We start from the raw sequence: 23,757 nt of genomic DNA on the forward strand, positions 1-23,757 counted from the left end.
CACCTCCCGCCTATAGCTCACTGCTACTCAAGTTAGCACACAAGTTAGGGGAAGACACAAGGAGACATTAAAAACATCCACACACCCTAAACACGGCACACTGTCCTGAGAGGTACAAGTGACACCTTGGCAAGCATTGGTCTGAGGGCCACAAATGGGTGAGAGGGGCTCCACACAAGACAGTGCTGCTCTGAACAAGAAAGATTGCGCTCTCCCCCTCCACACAGGCATCTGTGACCTCATAACAACTTCTTGTTTCAAGAAGAACTCATTTTTCAGAGAACAGAAGTTGAGAGGAGGCCCACATGGGACTTGGCATGCCCGAGGGAGCATTGGGAGGCCCTGAAGTTCTCCATTGCACTGTCTGGGGCTGCAAGGAGATGTCTGGATAACTTATTGCAAACAAATTTCTTGGGCGTGCATGTACAGACCTTCAGACCTCACTGGTCATCTTTTCTCCTGGTTAAATAATTTCTTTCTTCATGTGAACTAAACTTAGTCTCCATAGATGAGCCCTAACACCAAGCCCAGCCTTTCTCTGCTACCAGAAACTACAGGCCAGGCTGGACCCCACCACTGTGCATCAGGTGAGGGTGCAGTCCTTGGCTGTTACTGTGCAGAGATATCACAAACCTTTGGTATCATACCTGGAGTATGCTGCAGGCATGGGGCAGCTTATTGGCCACAGCACACCCTTGCTGGATCTGCGGAGCACTGTTGTAATCCGAGCACAAACTCACTCAGAGCCTGGAAGCATTCAAGGAGAGGGAAGGATGTGGGATGGCAGAATGATACCACAGACCATACTCCGTGAGCTCCCCTACAGCTCCTCTGTGTGCTGGTTGTACACCGGGATAAGCAGGAATGCCGCAGTTTTAACGGGGAGCCGGCAGCACAATTCAGCATCAGAGTGCACCACTGCACTCTCTAGGCACATTTGGGATTAAGGGAATGGGAATCAGCAGACTGTCAGCTGACGGGGAGGACGCTACCATTTTCCTGTGCAGTCACCGCCGTGCAGCATGGAACAGGCCACCGCATCCCAGCCTCCCTGCCGAAACAGAGGCGCAAAGGATTGAGTCATCCTTGAATGTAAAGCCCCAGCTGGTCTGGGCACCATAAACAAAAGGCATGAAAAACCAGTATCCTCTTGAGTAAACGAGTTTTTTTTTATCATCTCTGTTACCATCTCTCTGACCAAAGGCTCGCTGGTTTGATTGACCCGTTTCCCGGCTGCAGCCGGTACCGGCCCCCCTTTGATTTCGCATCCCCCGAGTGGCGGTGACTCTGAAGCCTCCGCAGGGACACACGGACACACGCAGCTGCCTTCCCCACAGACACAGAGTCCCCCTCTCTGGCCCCCTGGGGCTGCTCGGGGGTCCCCGCGCCCGGGGCTGAGCGGGCGGCTCAGGAGCGGGACCCTCCGGGGCAGCTTCGGTCTCGGGCTTCAGCACCGCGGACAGCGGCGGGGAGCGGCGGCCCGAGGCTCCCCGGGGAGGGAAAGCGGGGACGCGACGGTCCCTGGGAGCGGAGCCCCGGCCCCACCGAGACCCCCGAGAAGCGGGACCCAGCTGCAGAGAGAGTCTAGGGGAGCGGGAGCGGGGCCCCGAGGGTCCCCGGGAGCTGAGCCCCGCTTCACCGCGGGTCTCCCGATGCGGCTACCCCGGCAGCGGTTGGGTGCGGCCCGGGCCCGGGGCAGAGGGTCCGGGGCGGGGGTGTCTCCCCGCGGCCGCCGCCGCCCGGCCCGGCGGGGCTCCCCAGTTCCGGTCACGTTGCCGCTGTTTACGGGCGGCGGGGCCGGGCCGGGCGAGGCGGGGCCGCCGCAGGCAGCGCGGGCAGCGCGGGAGCCGGCGCGGCCCCGGCCCCGGCCCGGCGCCCATGACGCCCAGCGGGCGCCCCTTGGGGCCCCGCCGCTCCCCCCAGGTAAGGCAGCGGCCGCGGGGCCGGGGGCGAGGGCCGGGCCGCGGGGCGGGCGGGGTCCCAGGGCTGAGGGCACTGCCCCGCAGAAGTTGCCCGCAGCCCCGCGGTGCCGGTTCTAGAAGTTGCTTCTCCCGGAACGCTCCCCCGCCGCAGCGCCCGTGCCCGCCCCGCCGGCGGGGTCCCCCCGCGGCCCCTGAGCCCTGCCGGGCTCTGCCGTCCGCGCCGGCTGCTGCGGAGCGCGGCGCCGGGACCGGGCAGCGCCGCCGCCAAGCCCCAGCGTGCGGGCTGCACCGCGGGCTCCCCCGCCGGGGAGGAGGGCTGGCCCGGAGCGGCGGTGATGGCCCGGTTCCGCTCCCGGAGCAGAGCTGGATCCATAGCGAATTCCTTGGAGCCGGGAGGAGAGAGCACGGCCTTGCCTTCAGCATCCACAGCCCCCTGACAAGCCTCACTGGGGCTGTTCCTCAGGCGGTTGTGCTTAAAGAATTGTGAGAAACACAATAATTTATAATCATCATCTGTATCGATTTTATCTGTAAATAGACACTGACAGATAATGAATAGCAAACAGTACTCCAAGTGTAATTCTGCTTCTGCTGAGATCAGGGAAGGTTTCCCACTGGCTTTTCCAAGGCCGGGATTTCACCTCTGGTTTTCATTCCTGGCATCGCCACTGCCTCTGTGACCTTCTGCAAGTTTCTGAGCTTCCTGCTTGCCTGATTTCCCTACATTTAAAGATACACTGGCTTAGCGGCATTGTTACAGTTTATATTCTTAGAGCTGTAAATACCAAGCACTATGGATTTCTAGCGCATATCAATGTTTATTCCTGCGTATGTTTTAACGTGATGGAGAAGGGGTTGGTGGCAGCCACAGCAGAACAAATTATCGACCTGTTCCCTCAAACCTCATGCCCTCCGACTCCCAGCTAATTTGCCATTTATGAGGAATAATAATAACACAGATAAGGGCCAGACCATGGTGTGACGGTGTGTGTAGAGAGGACCGTGGATATGCAATACTGTGTCTCCCTTTCAGATGCATCATTGGGATTGAGGGTTTTTCTTGGATCAAAGTTTTGGGGTTCTGATTTACATTGAACAGCAGACTTAAGCAGAGTTTTGTCCTGGAAGCAAATTCTCAATCAACCTGCCTGTGCAAAGGAAATCAGCTCTTTGTAGACTTGCAATTGAATTGGTCATTGTAGCTGCTCCAAGAGGCTGCTTCAGTCATTTTGGTTTGTGAAATAAGAACTTTATAAATTTGATGAAGTTGTAAATCTCACTGGGGTTTTCCACCAGCACTTTGAACCAAGCAGCTGAGATCAGGGCTCCCAATATGCTTGTGTCAAAAGTCATGGATGCATAGTGAAAGGACAAGGAGTGTGGAAAAAAAATGTGGTTTAGAGGCAGCAGCACAGGAAGGCTCAGCAGTTGTGACCATGCCCACGGTCACTCCATGTGGGGAACTGGAGGGGACTGAGCCCAGTTCTGTCTTCAAAATCTTGGAGGATCAGCAAGGGAACCTTGTTCCTGAAACCTCTTGGTGGTGAAGCAAAGACTCGTGGATGTCCAGTCTCCAAAACTGGAGAGAACGGTTTAGCCAGAGCTCTGCAGGGAGCAGGGGCCAGCTCCGGCTGTAGGTGTCACCTCTGAATAGGGGCAAACCACACTGCTCAGCTGACTGCTGTCTCTTTTGCTGCTGTGTGTGCACATGTACAACTCTCAGAAGCACAGGGCACAGAGCATCCTTCAAGCTAAAGAGGACTACTATCACTTACTCTTGGCTTTTATTATGAATAACATTTTTTTCCAGGCTTGTAACCTCAATTGTAACTCTTCAAAATCACTGAGTACACGGTTACTGTGAGAGCCTCCACCACCAGTTGTCTTGGTGTCTTAGAACCAGTCTGGACAGGAGAAGTAACAGCTACAGCAGCAAGGGAGGGATCAGAGTGGGGGCACCCAACTATGTCCCTATTTGCTGCACTACAATCATCCTTTTGGGAGCCACACTCACCCAACTGGGGCAGGAGCAGCTGGTGGGAAGGACAGCACCGGTCACCATGCTTTGGCTCTCGTGTCTGTGGCACAGGGTGAAAGTTCCTGCCATGGTTCACTGCACAGACTTTTGGTCATCACCACTGTGGGTGTTCTGAAGCCCTCGGCACAGGGAGTTTTGGTGTTACCAGCTGGGAGCTGTGGTGACCCTGTACGTGTTAAATCAGCCAGCAGCTGCAGCTAATCCTTATTAACTCCCAACACTGCCCAAGGATCAAACTGTGTGAAATGACAGAAGGCACACATCAAACCAAAGGCTCAGGATGCTGCTGCCATCCCACTTGCCTTCAGGAGCAATGAAGGGAGGATACCAGCTGTTGAGAGTTTGGTTCTGAACCCCTTTGGGTAACAGGTGGACACCACCTTGGTGGCAAACGCTCATCTAACAGCCCTCCAGTGAAGTCAGAGACACTCCAATACTGATGCTCCCAAAGCCTCAGGATGAGATTGCATCTTCCTTAACAGCTCTGGCTCTTGCATCATCACCCATGAGGCAATGCTGTGTGACCTGCAGAGGGGACGACATGGGCCTCCCATGGGGCTGCAAATGGTGAACAGCAGCAGCCTTGAGTCCCCGGGACCCCTGGAGAGCTCTTCCCATCAGTGTTCTTGGGCAACAGCATGGCTGTTTCCAGCATTGTCCTCATTTCCAATGAAGACAGCTCCTGCCCTACTTGTCTCTGTGTACCACTCCTGCCTCCCTCCATGCCCTTAGTACTGGTGAGAGGTTCATGGCTAAACAGAACATGGTGCTCACTCCCTCATGTGGGACTTCAGATGTTCCTGCCACAAGCTGAGAGCTTGTAAAAGTTGGACAGGCAAAGCTGATTCAAACCCACTAAGGATTTCCTGTTTCAATTCTGGAGACAGGCTCCTTTTTCCGCATACACAGGAAAATTATGAAGACTCTTTGCTTCCAAATCAGAGACAGCAAACAGTTCTCAGTTCCAGATTTTTTTTTCTTTGACTTTCTTTGAGGCTTGAAATCTATCAACTATTTTTAAAGGAAAACATTTTCATTGGTTAAAAAAAAGAGCCATTTCCTACTTAAGGGGAGAAGGGAAAGTTCAAAAGAAAATTTGCAGCCATTTCTACTAAAGACATTTCACTAGACAGAACAGAGTACTTGAAAATAGCAGTACATGTCCCCTGGGCTTTGGCCAACCTACTTTCTGGTGTTTCCTGAGATGAGGTACCACAACTCCTATCAAGAAGTTCAGCCCATCACAGCCAGGGCTGGCAGGAAGATGTACCTGTGGTGTGGTTTGCATTTCTGGTCTCTGGCAGACACCAGGTAACTCCAAGAACTCTTGCACTGGCACCAGGACATATGGCCCTCCAAAGAGGATGGCCTGGCCAGCCCCAGCCCTCTGGCACTGCTGGATTTTACACCTTCCATAAGTACAACTACAGGACAATGCACTTGGGATCATTTCCTTACCAGCAAGTTGGGTGCTCAGCTGTTCCCAACCAGCCTGCCCCCCCGTGGAGACGTTGTCACAAATCTGCAGAGCCCTGGGCAGGAACAAAGCTTTGACCTTGGGGCACTGCCAAGACCACTTACTGTGGCATTGATTTTAAACACATTCTGGTTGCAGGAATTGCAAAATGCCCTGTGTGATCATGCCAGGGGGGCTGGAACAGTGAGCCACAGTGCTTCTTTGGTTCTGCAGTTTCTGTACAGAGAAAACTCAAGTCAGATGTGGGAAGCAGCTACCGAGGGACAGGCTTGTGGCACAGCATCTCCCCACAAAATCATTTAGATTGGAAAGACCTCTCAGGTCATTGAGTCCAGCCACTCACCCAGCACTGCCAGGTTACCTTGATTTGCTGCAGCTGCCCTCCTGAGCTGTGTGTAGGGAGCAAGGACAGATTCCTGGGATAAAGGGCTCTTTCAGGGGTTATTTTTATCTCTCTGTGCAGCAGCACAGGTGGGCAGCTTTTGCAGCTGCCTTGCCGAGGCCATTGATGACGTGGGCATGGACCCCTAGCCCAGCTCGGCTGCCAGGCAAATTACCAGGGAAGATGTTCCTCCTCCTGGAAGACAACATGACTCTCCTAACCATGCAGTGCTGATCGGGTTAGACAGGGCATATTGTATTTTTCATGTGCTGGATCGCTCGCTGCAGTTGCTGCTGTGTAATGTGGGGCTTGTCAAGTGAGAGCCAAAATCGTCTCTGGTACACCTCCCACCTGGGAACGACGGGGAGAAATCCTGTCCCAGATGCATCCTACTCAGTGATAAAATATTTCCTAGGGCCAGATTCAGAACAGACATGCATGCTATGATGCCAGGGTTCATGCAGCAAGATTTTCTGCCTGTGCAGTCTCAGAGCAGGCAGGACAGGAGCCGGCCTCAGAGGCACTGGAAGGTGAGAGGGCTGATGCCATTCCCTGGGGATCAGCTGAGCAGGGCTGCTTTGCCCATAGCCACAGTACCCATGGAGAGGGTCGAGGAGAGAAGGCACCACCCTCCACCACAGGCTCTGCCCTTCACAACGGGCTGGGGCTTGCAAGCCCAGCACACTGCTGCACGTTTGATCACCAGCCATCTCCACTCCCTGCAGGCCTGGACCGTGAATTTGGTTGCGATGGAGACCGTGTCCCTGGAGCACCAGATCCAGAGCGTGCAGCGGCACATCGCTTTCCTGAAGAAGGAGCAGATGGAGCTGCTCCATGACCTGCACCTGGAGATCCTCCGGTTGCAGAAGCACTGCTCAGGTGAGCGATGGGGTGGCCACAGCGTGTGGGAGCTCACTGCTCATGGAGCACCTTGGGCAGGAAAGCTCCATGAAAGCAGGAAAGCACGCCAGGCTGCTCACACAGGTGCTCGGCAAGATGCAGAGAAGGCGAGGGCCAGGCTGCAGCACAGGCTCAGGGCCCTGCCTGGCTGTGGCTCTGGGGTGCACAGCTATCCCCCACTGTGCTGCAGCAGTGTCACACTCCCCTCCAGCCACCCCTGCAGCAGTGACGGGTGCCCAGCCTTCTGCCACCACTGAAACTCATTCCAACTTGTGCTGCTGCTGTCATCAATAATTCAGCCATAGCTAATTACTCCTTGTCTTCCAGGCTCTCATTCTCCCAGGTTCCTGAGAAACAAAGAAATGTCTGCACTGATAAAATTGGCTCTTTTTCCCTATCCTTTCTGAGCTTTTGCTGTTCTGTTTCATTGTTTTAATGGTTTCATCTATGGCCTCTTCAGGCAGGCAAAACAGTGGGGGTCTCCTGTCCAAATCAAACTTGGGGAGTCTGTCCCCGCGGGCTGAAATGAGCCCGCTGCAAGGGTGATCTCCTCTTCCCAGTATGACCCAAGGACAGCTGTATCTGACCATGGTCCTGTCCTCCTGGGTGAGGCTGTGATTCTGCCAGGAGTGATGGGGGCAACCCCTGGGTAGTTTTAAGCAGACTTTGCTGACATGTGAGTGTCATTATCTGGGGGGCTGTTTGCAGGAGGAGAGTAGAGTCTATAAGTCAATTTTTCCCCACTGTGGCCCTGTGGAGCCTTGCCTGCTGCCCTGGCACTGTTGTTTCCAACATTTTCACTATCCCCCTGATCTCTCTGAGCCTTTCCCTGTGGGAAAGGCTCTCCCTGCCACAGAGGTGGTTCTCAGCTGCCCCTCAGGAGTCATGAGGATGGTACTGAAGCAAATCAGTACCAGCTGCCTGGCTCCAGCACAGAATCTGGGACCCCAGGCTGTGCATCATTCCTGCACTTGCTCAGCAGGATGATGTCTTTGGAAATAGGCAACTGCTTTGGCTTTCATTTGAAATATATCTGAGACTCCAAACCTATTATTTTAGCTTCAGAAAAATAGCACAATGGCCATTGATTCCCACCAGGGCAGTTGAGAGTGCTGAACACTTTCCAGAAACTGCATTACATTCTCAGGTACTTCTGCCTTCTCACTAGATTTGTTTTCCAAGACAGACGGGCAGAGCAGCCTGAGCCAAGCATTCTGTTTCAGAAGGATGGCAGTGATGAGGATTAGAGTCAACACAAAAGCAGATTAAAAGAAAAATGTAGGGCAAAGATTAACCATTTTAACTCATTTTCAGGGGGAAAAATAGCCTCCAAACAGCTGAATGCCCCTGTTGCCACTCTCTTCCTCTGCTCAGGGCTGTTAGTGGTGGGGAGGGCTGTGATAATTAATTCAAAATGGACTGTCTGTAAGAGTGCAGGGTAAAGTGAACTCCAGAAGGTCCCTGAGCTGCCCCTTGTGACCTGGTGCTGTAGCCTGGGGCTAGACAGCAGGCAGGCAAAGAGCAGCAGAGAGGAGGCAGCATGTTGGGGCTGAGCAGGTAGGTAGGTGCTGCAGCTTTTGAGATTTGGAAGGGATTTGGAAGCTCCACGTTGCCCTGGAGCAGGGCAGCATCCTTCTGCAGGCACACTGCTGGGACAAGGCTGACCCTGCTTGCGTCATGTGCAGAGGCAGCGATCAGCCTGGAGCAGTAAATTACGAAATGCTTTGGGTGACAGCTTACACTTTGGTCTATTTGCGATCCATTGCTCTGCTCTTTGTCCTGGTTTAAAGCACTAAAAACGGTTCAGCGGCTCTCATAGAAAAAGGAAAGACATTGTCAGAGGAGCAGAACCTCCTGCAGACAATGTCTTGGCCATGAGGCTGCTTAATTTGCCAGAATTGCCTATTTTTAGCTTAGCCTGTGGCTGCTGCTCTCAGGTGGCCACACTCCCATGTGGGCTGGGCAGAGATAGCACTGCAGCCACAGTGATGTCCAGTGCCTCAAAGGGAGCGGAGGAAGACATGGGGAACACAGAATGGACGGGATGCTCCTCCTCAGTCCTGTTGAATTTCTCTTCCAGAGCTCACCCATGACCTGGAAATGAAAGAGATGGAGGCCCGCCAGCAAGGTAAGAGCACAGCTTTGGTCACAAGAGAAGGGGGAGCAGGTGTGGGTGCGGCCAGAGGGGACCCATCAGGGCTGCAGGGAGGGGACGTGGACCCTGCCTGTCGGGGCAGGGGGGCTGAGGGTGGGACTGGGAAGGCAGCGTGCACAGCCTGCTGGCAGCCCAATGAATGCTGGTGATGTCCGGGAGCCCTGCGGCCAGCAGAGGCTGCTCTGTGAGCTCTGTGAGCTCCTCTCGCTCTGAAACTCCTCCCTGGCGCTGCCTGGGCACGGCCCCTGGCACCAAGGCCCAGCCTGTGCTCTGTCCTCAGTGCCAGGGCAGCCGGTCCCTGTGTGGGTGTGGGTTGCTCTCACCGGAGCCAGCGGGGTCCCCGCCCTTGGCACCCTCACACAGTGCCATGGCTGGTTCCATGAGAATTCCAAACTCCCAGCCCCTCCCATGGAGCCAGGGGTCCCTTCTCTGCACCCGTGGGCTTTGCTGGCAGAGGGCCTCTTGCCCAGCCCACGAGGTGCCATCGAGGTGTCACCAGCCACAATGCAGCCAGTCTCCTCCAGGTGCCTGCCCATCCTTCAGCCTATTAGAGCTGCACAATCACTTTGCCACGTTTATGGGGCAGCACCTCATTTACGATGCCATCAAATGATTGCTCTTCTAATGCCATTCATGCAATAATTACTGCCTGCAACTGCCTCCCTAAGACCTCATTATAAAGCTGCAGAAACACTGAGGAGCTGAGGCTGTAAGTAGCTGCCAATCACATCATAAAAAGCAGATTACTGCAGAGGATGGGAGCAGGCCTGGGCAGGCCAGGGAGCGTGGGCAGGTGCCAGCCTGCACCCTCTCAAGGGCTGGTGCTGGAGCAGGCAGCCAGGGCTGGGGTCAGGGCTGCCCACTGGGCTTGGCCCCACAACCCCAAGCTCTGAATTCCCCAAGCTGCCTGGCCATCATGCCCAGGACAGCATTCCCCAGAACCCGCTCCCCCCTCCCGGGATGGAGGCTCCTTCTCTGCTGAGCACAGCCCAACTCCTCTGTAATCCTGGATTAGCATCTCCATCCTGACTAACCAGGCTTTGGAGTCCCGGGGCTTGAGGCCAAAAGTTCCTCCAAAGTTGGGCTGGTGGTTTCACTGCACCATTTCCTTTTCTGTCCCAGCTCGTGCACTCCCCCTGCACACATTCAAAGTCACGTTTAGGGTGAAAAACCACTTACCTAGGGAAATTTTAAAACTGCATCAAGGTAGAGGCAGCAGGTTCCATGGCAACAACATCCTCCACCGAAACTGCCTTTTGCTTTCACCCCGCATTTGGGTGTTAACACACGGCGCCCTGCCAGCGGCCTGTGCCAGGGTTCCTGTGCCTGCGCTGGCAGTGAGCCCATGCCCGGGCAGCTCACAGGGAGTACTGGATCCCAACAGCACCCGAGCAGCCTCAATGGCACTGCTGGGACAGGCTGGCACCATGCAGCGGTCAGCAGCCGCGTCCCTGTTGGGAGCGTGTGGGGCCCTGCCAGGAGCAGTGGGGCCGAGCTCCCCCTCCTGACCCCTCTGTGCCTTGACCCACAGATGTCCTGGACCGCGAGCTGGAGGAGAAGTGCCGGGCGATGGAGGCCCAGCTGCAGGAGAAGGAGAAGGACAACCTGGAGCTGCGCAAGGAGCTGCAGCACAAGGAGACGCTGGTGGCTGCGCTGCGCTCCAGCCTCCGCAGCAAGGAGCGCCGGTTCCTGGAGGAGCTGAAGCGCAGGAGCCACCGCGTCACCATCCTCGACACCGAGCTGCAGAAGCAGACGGAGGCGGCCGCCTACCTCTCGCTGCAGCTGCACGCCACGGCCCAGCGGCTGCCGGGCCCCCGGGCAGGCGGGCGTCCGCCCCCTGAGCAGCCCCCGGCCGAGTCCCGGCCCCGGCGCCGCGGCCTCAGGGCGCCCGCCCGGCGCCCGCCCGGAGACGGCGGCCGGTGCAGGGACCCCGCGCAGGAGGAGCACGATGCCATGCCCGACCCAGCGCTGTTCCTGTACACGCCGCGGCCGCACGGCCCGCAGCGCCCGCCGCCGGAGCCCCCCGGCCCGGCCCGCTCCTCGGCCGGCGCCGCCGCGGCCTCCCGGGGCCAGCGGGGCCCCCGGCAGCCCCCGCAGGAGCCGGCGGCCAGGGCCAGGTCGGCCAAGGGCGAGCCCAGCAAGAGGCAGGGGTCCGGTGCCCACGGTGCCCCCCGGGCCCAGGAGTAGGCGGCGAGGGGACGGCGTGGGCCGACCGGCCGGAAAGGCCTGAGCCCGGTGGCAGCGGGCGGGCGCCGGCCGACTCTTTCCCCCGTGCCCTACGGAGGGGAAGGGGCAGCCGAAAGCGGAGCCCTGCACGCACCTCCCACCCACCGGCAGCCAGGGAGGATTCCTCTGCCCGAAATAGCTGGCCCGGGGACGTTACCGACAATGCTGCGGGACAGGGGAGCATCCGGCACCCGCGCTGTGAAGGGGACATGTCTGAGCGCCTGTCCGGAGCTTGCAAGGAAAGAAAGAGAGATAGATCTCATTTTGAAGTGAGATCTTCGTCCTCCTGCTGCCCTCAGAGTGGGCGCCGGGTTGCTTTCCCTGGCCCGGGTGCTGGGAGGTGGCATGCAGCAACACCAGGCTGTGCCGCACAAGACTTGGAACCGTGGGACGAGCTCAGCCTGGCCTCCAGCCCAGACCATCACCGGCACCAGGCACTGGAGAGGGCCCAGGACATCACCAGGAAGGTTCTCCAGAATGCAGGCAGCTGAACGAGGTCGATCCTGTGGGTGACGGAGGGACCCCCTTCCACAAGGACAGTGCTGCTGTGCTGGCCAGGCCCTATCCCACATTCCCCTGTGCAGCAGTTTGGCTGTCTCCAACGTGGATTTCTTCCTCATCACGTTTGCATGCAGGACTTGGACAAGGCAGCTGGAAAAGAGCCGAGATTGGCGGTCCTGCTGGACACCCCCTGGCTCCTCCGCCGCTGCAGCCGGGCTCCGTGTGCTGCTGGAGCAGGGCTGCATCCTGTGCCCCCTGCACAGGGCTCTCCTTGGCACCAGCATTTTGGTTCTCAGTCAGATCCACAGTCAGGTCTGGGTTTGCTGCTGAGGGCTGAGCAGCCCCCAGTCCTCCCCCATTGCCTCCCATCCTTGCCAGCACAGCGGCCATACAGAGCTGCCTTGCCCCATTTCCAACCAAACTGTCAGCTTTACAATCCCCTCCCTGGGTGTTGTGAAACACCATTAGGAGGGGAAGGCTCTGGCGGCCAGGCAGGGCAAAGGTCTTTCTGCTCTGGTGCTGCCGGACCTGTGCTGCTCAGGGCAAGCCAAAGGGCAGGTTTCACCCTGGCATGTGGGCTGCCAGCCTGGCTGGCCCAGCCGGGACTCGGCCCCTGCCTGCAGCCAGCGCCCTGCCCGGCTGGTGGGCAGCAGCCTCCCGCAGGACCCTCACTGCCTCCGCGGCTGGCGTGGGCAGGAGGGAGCTGCAGGGTGAGGTCAGACCTGATTTCCTTCCAATTCAGTTTGAAACCTCTTGAAAGACATCACCCTCATAGACTAGGGAGACTTGGCTAGCCCGTACCCACCCTCAATGTGCCCGTGCAGTCAGAGCTGTCTATTTTTGTAGTTCAATATTTATATACTGTATTAAAATGCTTTATGAGATTCACAGCAGCAGTCGCCAAGCCAGCTCTTTGGTAAAAGAGCCCCAAAGCATATGAGCTGCACTAGCAGGGCAGAAATCAGCTGCTTTTTGTACCTTTCCTTTGGCTGTTATGTTACTCGTCAGGCTTTAGAGGGCAAGACCCCTCTTGCTCTCCCAGGGCACCCCTGCGGGTTGGGACTCCCCAGCTGCTCCCGTGGTCCCTAACACACCCCTGGGTTTGGGAAAGAGCCCAGCAAAGCCACGCTGGGCAGGGTCCCCCTCACAGTGCTCCTGCAGCAGCCTGGCTTGAAGCCAAGCCAAGGTGTGCAGCTCCTGTGGCACAAAAGCTCTAGTGGGAAATTTTTGCAGTCCCTGAGGTATCTGGAGCTGCTGTCTCAGAAGTGCAGGGCCCCCACGAGCCCCCAGCTGTCCTCCCAGACTGTGCCAGCTGTGGGAGGCTGCAGGGAGCCCCGGCAGGGTGCTCACAGCCGTGGCTGCAGAGCTCCACATGCCCAGGTTGTCTGTGGAGGTTCGGCAGGTGCAGGGCAGCACAGGGGGCTCTGGTAATGCCTGGCTGGGCTCTGAGCACTGAGAACAGTGCATGAGGGAGAAAAGTCCTGAGCTCCCCAGCAGAATGCTTCCTGCCTGTTTCCCTCGGCACAGTGATCCAGTCAGGCTCTGCCAAGCCCCAGCTCCAGGGGGAGCTGGGTGTGCTGGGCCCTGCTGTCACCCACCCACAGGGGCAGCAATGGGAGATTTGTCTAGTGTTGTCCACGAGCAGCCCCAGGGTTCCAGCATCACAGTTCCAGGCGTGTCATGCCCTGGAGGTGCAACCGACCTCTGGAAATTGCTGTTTCTCTCAGGTTCTGAGAGGTTCTGCTTGCGGATTTGTCTCTGCTCTGTTAGGATGAAAGAGGCAATGCCTGTCCCTGTGTGCTTGGCTGTTGCTGCAGCTGTGGTGTGCACAGCTGTTTCCCATCCTTCCCAGACAATCCTGATAGACACAGTATGTTGCATTTTTATTACAAACCTTCATGAGATCATGGTGTTTATGACTGACCTGAGCATTGAAAAGTGGAGGGAGGAGTATGATCCTTCTCCTATGTAAATACCTTCCTAGCAATCATCATCCGTAGTGCCTAGTATGTAAATGAAGCAGCTCTGTCTGAGCTTCAGGGCCCTTTCCTCTCCACCAGTAATTAGCAGCTTGCTCAATGAGTTGATCTCATTCCCAGTCCCCCATGCCTGTCCCACCCCAGGTGCTCCTGGTGCAGGCAGGCAGCCGGGCAGGTCTGGAGCCCCGGGCTGAGCAGGCAGAGCCTCTTGCAGCCAGGGGGGTTCCCAGAGGGATGGAGAGTGAGCACCCCAGTTCCCCCCTTCATGCCAATGTAATGTGCTTGGAAATGAGTCGTCAGGGTGAGCCCTGCACTTTTCCTTGGGCACATTTGCCTTGGAGCAGGAAGGATCAGCTCCTGCGTGCTGTACCTGCTTCAGTCACTGCTGCTTTTCTGGGGGGGGAGGGAAGCTCTAGAGATACTATATATACACTTACATATATATATATATATATATACACACACACACACACACATACATGCACTTGTTTTGAAGGGAAAACACTGTATGATTGTAATAGAAATAATGTTGAGATAAACTATTTTAATCTTTGTATTTATATAAAATGATCAAAGAGATCAAAATGATAAAAAAAATCAAAAAGACAGTATTCCTATTTTTTACTGAGAGGGCTGCTGGAGCCACTGGGAGCCTGAGAGCCGCTGGGGCCCAGGCAGGGCCTGCCCTCCCCTCCTGGAGTGGGGAGCTGTCATAGGCTCCCCTCTTGCACTGTAAGCTAGCCCTTAACCCGAAAGGTGTAACAGGGATCTGTGGGTGCGTTTAGTGCGTGCTCTGCGCTCCTCGGGAATCCAAAGGGCACACACAGCTCCTACCTGACAGCACAGACAGGAGTGCAACCGCCAGCACCAACGTGCTCAGGATGGAACAGGCAGTGTTTGATGTTGACTTGTAAAGCTTAATGATTAGACTGGAAATGGAAGCATAGCAATAATGCTCGGTTGTTTAACAACGTCTTGTGTGTGTAAACCACCACGTGCTGAGAGTCTGTCTACAGACTAACAGCCGGGCTCCTCTCCTCTGCACCTCCTTTCACTCTGTAGCTCTGCAGAGGCTTATGGATGTCATGTGTTTGGTTTGCTAATATCTCTTTTCCTATTATTATTATTTTTCCTAATGCTATCTAAGAAAGTGATGTCTCAAATGCACCTTGCAGCAGGTGTGAGGTGAGCAGTGGATGGGGGAAGATGCACCCGCTGCACTCACTGTGGCAGAGACAGTCCTGGCAATGGGGTGTTTTCCTTCTTGACCCCGTTAACTAAAAAGCCATATTTTCTGAATGTGTTTGCTGGGGCTAATTTAAGCACTCCCAGCCATGTCCTTCCCATCCCCACTAGGTTCCCAGCCTTCCCACTGCTGCATGGCTTTGTGCTGAGACAGTCTGAACTGGGGCCAGGCCCTGCTGCTTCCCAGGGGGAAGCTTTCTGTGAATTGCAAGCAAAGGCAGGTTCATGGCTCAGCTGATGGGTGCTCTGGAGGGACTGAGGGCGGCTCTTTCCTGGCTGCACAGGAGAGGTGGCAGTGACACAGCTAGAAACTTCATCCAGCCTGAAGCAGCTGGAGCCAGCAGTGTGAAGGGATTGCTCTGCTTTTCCCAAGTTCTCCCCAAGCTCTCCACACTAGGAAGGTAAATCAGCAGCACGAGGGACTTAAATTTTTGGGGGTTTGGTGAACCTTTCAGAGTCCTTGTGTACAGCCTTGTGAACTAGCTCCTGCTGCCCCAAGGAAGCCACATCATCCTTCCTTTTTCCTAGAACACCAGCCCTCACGTCCCAGCAGCCCTGATGAGCCAGTCTAGCTGTGGTGACTCCTTGGTGCACACCTGTTCTTGTCACCCTCTTGCACTGTCAGCACCTGGCTGCCAAGTCCTACAGGGAGTGCAACAGGATGGGAGAGAACTCCCTTATGCCTCTGGGTTGCCTCATGCAGGCATCCAAGATCTGTAGATAAGATCAGCAGTGCTGGAGTGCTGGGCTGGGTGAGCAGGAGGAGCTCAGGATCGATGAGCACAGCAGCTGTGGAGGAGCCAGCAGACACCATGGCCTGTTAAAGCACAAGGATCAAAGCACCGTGTCCCCTCACCGTCAGAGCTGCCCTTTGCTCCCCAGGGATCCATTTCTGCTTCTGTGTCCTCCTTGCCAGCTCTGGCCCTGCAGGGACACTGCTGTCCCATGAAGGGATGGTGCCTCTGGGCAGGACATGGAGGATGACACTCGGTACTGCCACCACATCTGATTCCTTCATCTCACCCTCCCTCTCCTCGCACCTTCAGGCAGGAATTGGGGAGCGAAGCTGCAGGAGTGTGAGAGGTGCACCCAACCCACACCCAGACGGTGCCTGGTCCTCCCTGGCCAGGGTGTGGTTATGCCTGCTGGCTCTTCCCAATAGATTTTAGTCATCTTGCAGCTTCCAAGAAAGCTCCCCTTTCCTGTTGTTGCAATTATCACAGAAATTATACTATCAGGCCCTGGGAATGCCCCAAATCTTTGCATGTCTGAAGCAGCAGACCCTTTCTGCCCAAGGGCTGTGGGTACAGCACTGAGCTGCAGCCCCCTGGGCCCTGCAGGGACGAGCACTGTCTGTATGTTTCAAAGTCACTGTCACCCCACTGGGGTGGGGACATCACCTCTGCCTGGCCAGAACCGTGCTGAGACCCCTGGGAGGGCTCTGGCAGAGGGATGGGGGAGCAGCACTTCTGGTCTCAGCTTCCCTGGTCCCAGAGCAGCTGTGGTTTTGTTGGAGGAAAAATATTGTCCTTGGCTGAGTTGACAAAGCTCAGTGAGAACAATAAACGCCTGTGCCTCGTGCTGGGGAGTGCTGCCGCAGAGGGACAGATGCCAAAGGTTTGACACTGCTCTGCTTTATTTGAATGTTCATTTTGCTACATGTCACCATTATTTGCCAGGATGATATTCATGTTGACTTTGCTTTTTAACCAAGTGCTTTTCAAAATGTGTTAACACCCAGAGACTAGAGTATGGAGCTATACTTTAGAAGCTGTTGTAATATGCCTTTTTCTTAATAAAGAGACTGAAATCTGCAGAGGGTGGTACTGTCCTACCGCAGAATGCAGGACCTCTAGCCACAAACCAGAAGCATCTCTGTCTCCATCCCAGGACTGGCTCCTACCTCACTCCCCCAGAACTCTCCCAGAGCTCTGGGGAGTCCTCAGAGTGACACCCCAATTCTTACAGGGGCCTGCAGTTAGATGGAGGGATCATTATCAGGATCTGGAGTGTGGGGACAAGGGGGAATGGCTTCCCGCTGCCAGAGGCCAGGGTTACATGGGAAATTGGGAAGATTCTTCCTTGTGAGGGTGGGGAGGGCCTGGCACAGGTTGCCCAGAGAAGCTGTGGCTGCCCCATTCTTGGAAGCATTCAAGGCTAGATTGGACAGTGACACAGAGAAACAGGAAATAAATTCTTCAATCAGTTTATTCAGTTAGAAAGTTGACATTATTCAGCACTGGGTACATGGGGGATTGTTCCACCTACCATGTATATGGCAATTATCAAAACTTTTAACAATTTATACATTTTAACAAAGGAATTAGTGTTCATTGGCTACAAGTTCCCTTATTAATTAGTATTCTTTATTGGTTAATGGTTCTCCACTTCCCATGCTGATTAGTTGTTCTCTTCTTTTGGGTCAGTTGATTTCTAGCATCAGTGGTCTGTGGGTTGATGGCCATGGACACCCCACCCCTCACTCGCCAGAATTACGTTTTACCCATTTGGAGCTGATTTCAGCACAATGACTGTGTTAGTTTTATTAGTTATTCCTTATCTTGGGAGTCATGCTAAATGTCCTTGTGGCCCATAAATTCTGCACTCTTTGTGCCCATTATTAGTGGTAACATCCTTCCTCCCAAGTCGTTAACCTCTTCCCCCAGGTCTTAGATCACTGAATCATGTCAAGCTCTAAACTGTTTTTCTAACACATGGACATCACTTACAGCTTGCTTCTTAGCTCCTATCTGTTTAATGGATTAAATATCCCTGCTTTTTGATTAGGCTTGAAAGTTACAAAGATCAAACATTAAAGAACATCCTTTCTTAAGAAAGTTTGTTCGGTTTGAATTTTTGTTTTGTTTTGATTGGAGTTTTTTGGCTGGGTTTTACTGGGGTTTTTAACCTATCATCAACCATTATTTGCTACAATTAAAGATTTTCCCAACATTTTCCCCCACGGCTGCGGTTTCAAGAAATGGAACCAGCTCGGTACCAACGGGGCTTGGAGCAGCCTGCACTATGAGAGAGTGTCCGTGCCCACGGCAGGGCAGTGGGGCTGCGGCTCCGTTCCGTCCCGAACCGTGCCCCGCTCCCTTCTGCCGCAGGGGCGGCCGGGGCTCCGTGCGGGGCAGCCCCGCTCCGCCCGTGCCACCGTGCCGGGCTCCACGGGGCCGGCACACGCCGCTCCCGGCTCGACCGGCGCGGCGTCATCCCGGCGACCTCCGGGAAGGACGCAGGCGGCCGGTGGCTTCCCCGGGGTTTGGGGGGGCTCTCCCTGGGTCGTACCCGTGGAGCCGGGCGGGCCGGGCCCGGGCGGGCGCGGCCTCTTTAAGGCGTTGCGGGCGGGCGGGGGTTGGGCCTTGGCGGGCGCCGTAGCGGCGGCGGGGCCGCACCACGTGGGGCGGGCGGACGGCGCTGTCCTTCGCGGGCCCATGGTCATCCGAGCGGGCGAGATGCCGCCGGCCGCCGTGCCGGCCGCGCAGGGCGCCGAGCAGCAGCACCCGGCACCCCGCGCCAGCCGGCCCGCCGACACGCAGCAGCGCCCCGGTAAGGGACCGGGCCGGGGCCTGCGGCGCTGGGGATGCTCGTCCCGAGGATGCCCGTCCCAGCGGTGCAAACCCACCGTTCACTCTCCGGCGCCGGGGCTCTTGGAGCCCGCCGGAAAGGTCCCGGAGGTCTGCGGGAGCGGGGCTGGGGCTGCGGTGGGTACCCGGGGCGGTCCTGGCAAACCGGGCGGCTCGTCCCGCCCGGGGACAGCCCGGCGGAGCGGCCCGGGTGCGCCCCGCCACGGGGCCGTGCTCCCGCGCCCACGGCCCGGGGGGGCTCAGTTCCTGCGGGACAGGCGTGCTGGGGCCCAGCGCCCCCGCCGTGCCTCGGGAAGGCTCCTCGCAATCCCGCGGCTGCGCTGGGTGCCGAGGCCGGAGGCCGCACGGGGCCGGGCCGCGCGATTTCGGGTGCCCTCCCGAGCCGCAGCGGGGCCGAGCCGGGGCCGGGGCCCGGGGGAGCCACGGGGTCAAGCGGCGCCCCGGGCCTGGGCGGGCCCGTCCCGGCGGAGAGGGAGCCCCGGGCCCGGTGAAGGTCACCTTCATGGGGCCGCTCCACCGCGCGGCCGCGGGGGGGCCCAGGCCAGGAGCGCCCGTGCCCGGCCCGCGGGGCCGGTCCCGGGAGCCGTTCCCGTGGGCCGCGGGGCCGTTCCCGGGCGGCCGCGGGCGCTCCCGGCGCGGGCTGCGGGAGCGGAGTTGGTTCCCGGCACCGCGTGGTGCCCACGGGCGGACATGTGGGCATGTCCCGGGCGTGGTGGGCAGCAGAGGGCTGGGTCCTTCTGGAAGTTGGGGCTGCGGGCGCCACTGACGTGATAGAAATACTCAGAAGCAAAAGCTTTCCTGGAAAGGGCAGAGCCTTGTTCGACGTCTCAGCTGGAAATTGCAGGTTTAACTAGTTATGTGCTGGCTGTTGCTGTGTGTTGGAGACTGAGTGGCTCAGGCCAGGGGCAGTGTGCTCTGTGCCCTCGCTGTTCTCAGTGCGAGCTCTTAGGCTGGCACCGACCCTGGGATGCTTCCACCTGCTCTGGGTTTGCTCTGTTTGGTGTTTGTATCTTCAAGAACTTAGAAGCCTGTGCATCCATCTCAGCCTCAGCTCTTTTCTTTGATCTGTAAAGTATAAGCAAAAGGTGTAGAAGCGGCATGGCTTGTGGCTGGCCTTTGACCTGAGGCACGTGAATCCCTGACTGACCCACACATTGCTTCCATTCCCCACTGATTTTATGGTATCGAGCTACATTTCTGAAGTTTGTCACCTAAAGCAAAGTTCACTGGCACATAGTAGTGGAGCAGACTGGATGCAGTTCAAAAGTGGGAAGCTCAGTGCTGGTAGCCTCCCCTCTCACTCATGTGCTGGGTTTTGAAGCAAGCATCCCGCCTGCACTGCCAGCAACTGGGTTAAAGAGTTACACAGTGTAATCCCTGCCTCTCCAGCCACAATTGATTGCTGAGGGAACTCGGAAGGTGGAAAAATCCTTTGTGTGTTTCGGCACTGCAGCGTTGCTCTTGTGGGACCTGGGGAGGAGCAGAGGAAGGTCTCGTCGGGGAGCAGGGTCAGCGTGGCCACCTTGGCATCAGCCTCATGAGCCCTGGTTCCTGGGCTCTGGTGTTCCCACTGCTGTGTGTGGCTTGCAGAGCACCTGTGTGGGCAGGCACTGGCTGTGTCTGAGGGCATCTCTCAGTACCTGGAGCTGTGGGCAGGCTGCCAGTGGGCTCCTTGCTGCAGAAACCCACCCCGAGCTGTGCCAGGCACCCAGGCTCAGGTGCTGGGCTGTGTGCCAGATGAGAGGGCTGGTGGCTGCTGCTGTCTTCCCCCAGCCTAGAAACTGTTGAGATTACTCTGTCCTGAGTGCAGAAACACAAAAGCATGCGCAGTTGGGGTTCCTGTAATGATTTCTGGTGGGGGCAGTTTTGGGTTGTTACCTTTCCTATCAGTTGGTGTGAGATCAGAGACAGCCATTGTGTGCAGTGTTTCTTGGATTATTTTTATTCCTACAAGTCTTCACTGCCTTCGAACAAGTTTCTCACATACAAGTTTAGCAGTGCTTCTAGGTACCATAAAATGCCTTTCAACATTGCCTTGCCCAAATCTGTTTTCTCCTAGCTCAGTCCCTCCATCCCTGAGCATCCCAGCCACCCCTGCTTTCAGACACATATTCCATTAGAGCAGCAGAGAATGCAGGTGTTAATGGAAAACTGCTGTGGAGGCAAGCGTAGCTGCACATTAGCAACAAGGTCAGGAGGCTGATTCTTAATCTGGGGATCTGCTATCGCTGTCTGTTGCCCAACCTTGGAGGTTCACTGGTGTTTTGGAAAGGACTGAATTGCTGGCAGTTGGGGTTTTTAATATGAAGCTCTGACAGGCTTGTGGGGACAGTCGGAGGAAAGTTGTGCAAGAGAAATCTGATCACTGCTACAAGGTTAAGAGGAAAGGAGTGTGATAACACAGCATCTGTATGGCAGGATGAGGGATGGGAACCCGAGGGGATCATGTTCATGGCGGTTCTGTCAGTGGGATAATTGCTGAGCTCCCACTGGAAGCTCTCTGCTCTGCCTGAGCAGCCTTGCTCCTGGGTTTCCCAGCTGAAAAGTGGAAGTAAGTAGGTCAGGAACACGGACTGAGATAAATCCACCTGCAGACTCAGAACTGTCTCATGCACAGTAAAACCAGCACCGTGTTGCAGAGTCTTGTGTTTACCTTCATTGTCTGTACATGACTAAACTTGGCAGCACACCCCTCTCCTGGTGCAGCTTCCCAGCACTTGTTTTACTCTCCTGCATTGTGCTCCATTGGCTGTGCTGGAAAGTTGTTATTTCTAGAAGCTTTACAGGTCTGAAGTTCATGCATTTTTTAGTTGCATTTGAGAAGCAATGCTAGTCCTTGGGGCAGTGCTTGGACAGCTTGCCAAAGATGAAAACCAGTGCGTGGTTCCTCCTGTGGTGGCAGTGGCTGTCACTTCTGGCAGTAGATCAGGTTTTTGCCATAGTATCAAGGCTGTTTTGGGATTAGCTTTTGGTTGGCATGTTTTTCTAAAAAAGCATTTCCTTAGTTTGGCTTTCACTTGGTGAAAAGAGAAAGTCTCCACTACAAGCTGTTGAAGAGGCTGCAGGCTCAGAGAAGTTGTATGTGGTTATGTCCAATTACATAAAACTGCAGGATCATGAATCTTGCCCAGGGCTCCAGTGGGTCAGATTGGCCTGAGACCAGCCCTGCTTCCTAGGCTCCCCACTAGCCAGCCTCCTGCCCTTGGGGCTGGATGGGACTGGGAATGGTACCGTGAATCCTGACTGTTAGCAAGCTGCACTGTGCCTTGGGTGCTCTGTCTCTGCTGTTGGTGTCCCTGGAGCCTGCAGAGTCTCCGCAACCTGGAGGCTCAGCTGCAGGTTGGGCTGGGGCTGGGGTGGGCTGTGCTGCCAGCTCGGGCCAGGGCACTGTGCAGAGTAGGGTGGGACCACTCCATGTCCCCCCGGCAGAGGGGTTCCTCTAGGTTCCTCCAGCTTTCCTGGGCTGCTGTTGGGAGCACACTCTTGCAGAGCTGCGGGGAGCAGCCACCTATCCTGTCCCCAGAGCCGCGTGTGGCCCGAGTGGGGCCGGATGGAGGCTGCAGTGGGCACAGCTGCACACAGGGCATGGGAAGGCAGCCCGAGCTGCTGAGGACATCACAGCTGTCAGATCCCCCTGCAAACCCTACCCATAGAACAACAGGTTAGTTCCCTGCTCTTGCTGTCCCAGTAGCTTTCTGAAACTGAGGTATGTGCAAGAGTAAGGCACAGGGACTTGGAGAATTATCAGCTGGTTCTTGTTTTCTGTCTGAAATACAATTCCTTCCTTCGGCTTTCTTGAAATTTGAGAAACGTGCTCTTCCTGACACCATTAATGTTTTTGTTGGTGGTGATCTTTGCACTTTGCATTAGTCCTGCTCTTTGTGCCTGATTTCTGTGGCATTTGAATTGCATGTTATTGTAGCAGGGTCATCCAGACTGCCAGTTTCAAGAATATGTTCCTGAAGAGTTTTAGCCAGATAGAAAATTAACAAATGGGTTTAAATGTAGTTCCCAGATGTGGTGAGTGCAGGGTGGGTAGCTCAGGGTGCCAGACACAATGTACCAGGCATTTCAATACCTGTAAGTGCCTGAGCCAGCAGCTGTGGGACCCTGTGGATGTCCAGGGGCTTGGCTCTGCTGAGAGCCCTGCAGGCTGCAGCCTCACCGTGCTCTGCTCTCTCTCTGAGCCAGTGCCAGTGGTGTGAAACTGCTGAAAAATGAACACAGAGCTTGTACCTCTGCCCGCAGATGTCTTAGAACCAATTTGAGTTTAATGATAGCAGCTCTAATGTTTCACTCTGGGCTCTTATTGGAAGAAGTGCTTATTGTACCTAAAGTGGGAAGTGCCTTGGAAGCTGTTGTTTCCACAGGGAGGCACCTTCTCATGTCTCCCACCTCCCCTGACAGGATGTCCTGCAGAAATGTTTTCATTAGGGCCATCTCTAGAGCTAATGCCTATTCATTTAGTCCATTTATTTGGATTCATTAAACTGTTTATTTAGTTTCATTTATTATTCAGCTAAAATTTAATTTGCATTTGCTGTACTGACACCAGCCCTCACAGGTTAGAGCTAAAACATACATGCTGCTGTGAGCTTGCTTTGGCTGGAGTAGAAGAAATGCAGCTCAGCTGCATGAGACCTGACCAAGTACTTCGAGGAGATTCCTCCTCTTCCCAGAGGTCTCTTGGTAAGGAGGAAGAATTGAAGCTATCAGTACATCAGTACATCTGAAGTCCTTCAAAAATTAAAGATCACAAGGAAAGCACGATGTTTATGTGATCTGAAAGTTGATGCTGGCTCCTGGGACTGAAGGGTACCCAGTTGTGAGGCTGCAGAGCTCCACAGCCTGTCCTGTGCCGAAGGAGCAATGCCTGGATGGTGCCGCGGCTGTGGCACGGCCACGCTGGAGGCGAGCAGTGGCCTGCCTGGCCACAGCCTCCCCCGGCCACCTGGGGCTTGGAGAATGCTCCAGCTCCATAATCCCTGCTTCACTTGTCATGATTTTCTTTAAGTAGCATGGAGAGAGGAGAGGTGTTAGGGGATTGTGTGTGTGGTTTTGTGGTTTGTTTGTGTTTTATATGGCAGAGCAGTGTGAGAGGAGAGAAAATTCATCTAGAAACTGCTTACTGGTTCACTGCCTGAAAGCTTTGTGCTCGCCTGCTTAGTATGGATGGCTGTGCTGGGCCCAGGCGTGCCATAGTAACTGCCTTCGCCTTGTAATTCAATGCATCTCACTTGCTCAGGTTTGGCATAGCACTCGTCCCAGGCTGCACTGGTGTGGCACTCGAGATCGGGCTATTTTTAACCGCCCCGGCCCCGGCCAGCATCCCCTGAGCTCTG

At 55.7% G+C, this 23,757-nt stretch overlaps 2 protein-coding genes across 2 annotated transcripts in view; both read left to right on the top strand.

Annotated features, from left to right (window-relative positions):
• The first annotated feature begins 1,835 nt into the window (after positions 1-1,835).
• Positions 1,836-13,929, top strand: CCDC92B (coiled-coil domain containing 92B). The gene is made up of 4 exons (XM_005525907.2): positions 1,836-1,923; positions 6,545-6,698; positions 8,800-8,847; positions 10,406-13,929. The coding sequence occupies exons 1-4, from the start codon at positions 1,879-1,881 to the stop codon at positions 11,059-11,061; spliced, it is 903 nt and encodes a 300-aa protein (XP_005525964.2). The 5' UTR covers positions 1,836-1,878; the 3' UTR covers positions 11,062-13,929.
• Positions 13,930-18,267: 4,338 nt separating this feature from the next.
• CLUH (CLUH binding protein of NUMT mRNA) overlaps positions 18,268-23,757 on the top strand; it is a 32,514-nt gene continuing 27,024 nt past the window's right edge. Inside the window, exon 1 of the mRNA XM_014255017.2 lies at positions 18,268-18,377. Coding sequence (XP_014110492.2) covers positions 18,284-18,377 — 94 coding nt within the window. The 5' untranslated portion in view covers positions 18,268-18,283. The remainder of the gene's footprint in view (positions 18,378-23,757) is intronic.

This window comes from Pseudopodoces humilis, chromosome 23 (genome assembly GCF_049639895.1).
Source record: "Pseudopodoces humilis isolate 2021_Gansu_Grassland_sample_001 chromosome 23, ASM4963989v1, whole genome shotgun sequence".
Taxonomy (NCBI): Eukaryota; Metazoa; Chordata; class Aves; order Passeriformes; family Paridae; genus Pseudopodoces; species Pseudopodoces humilis.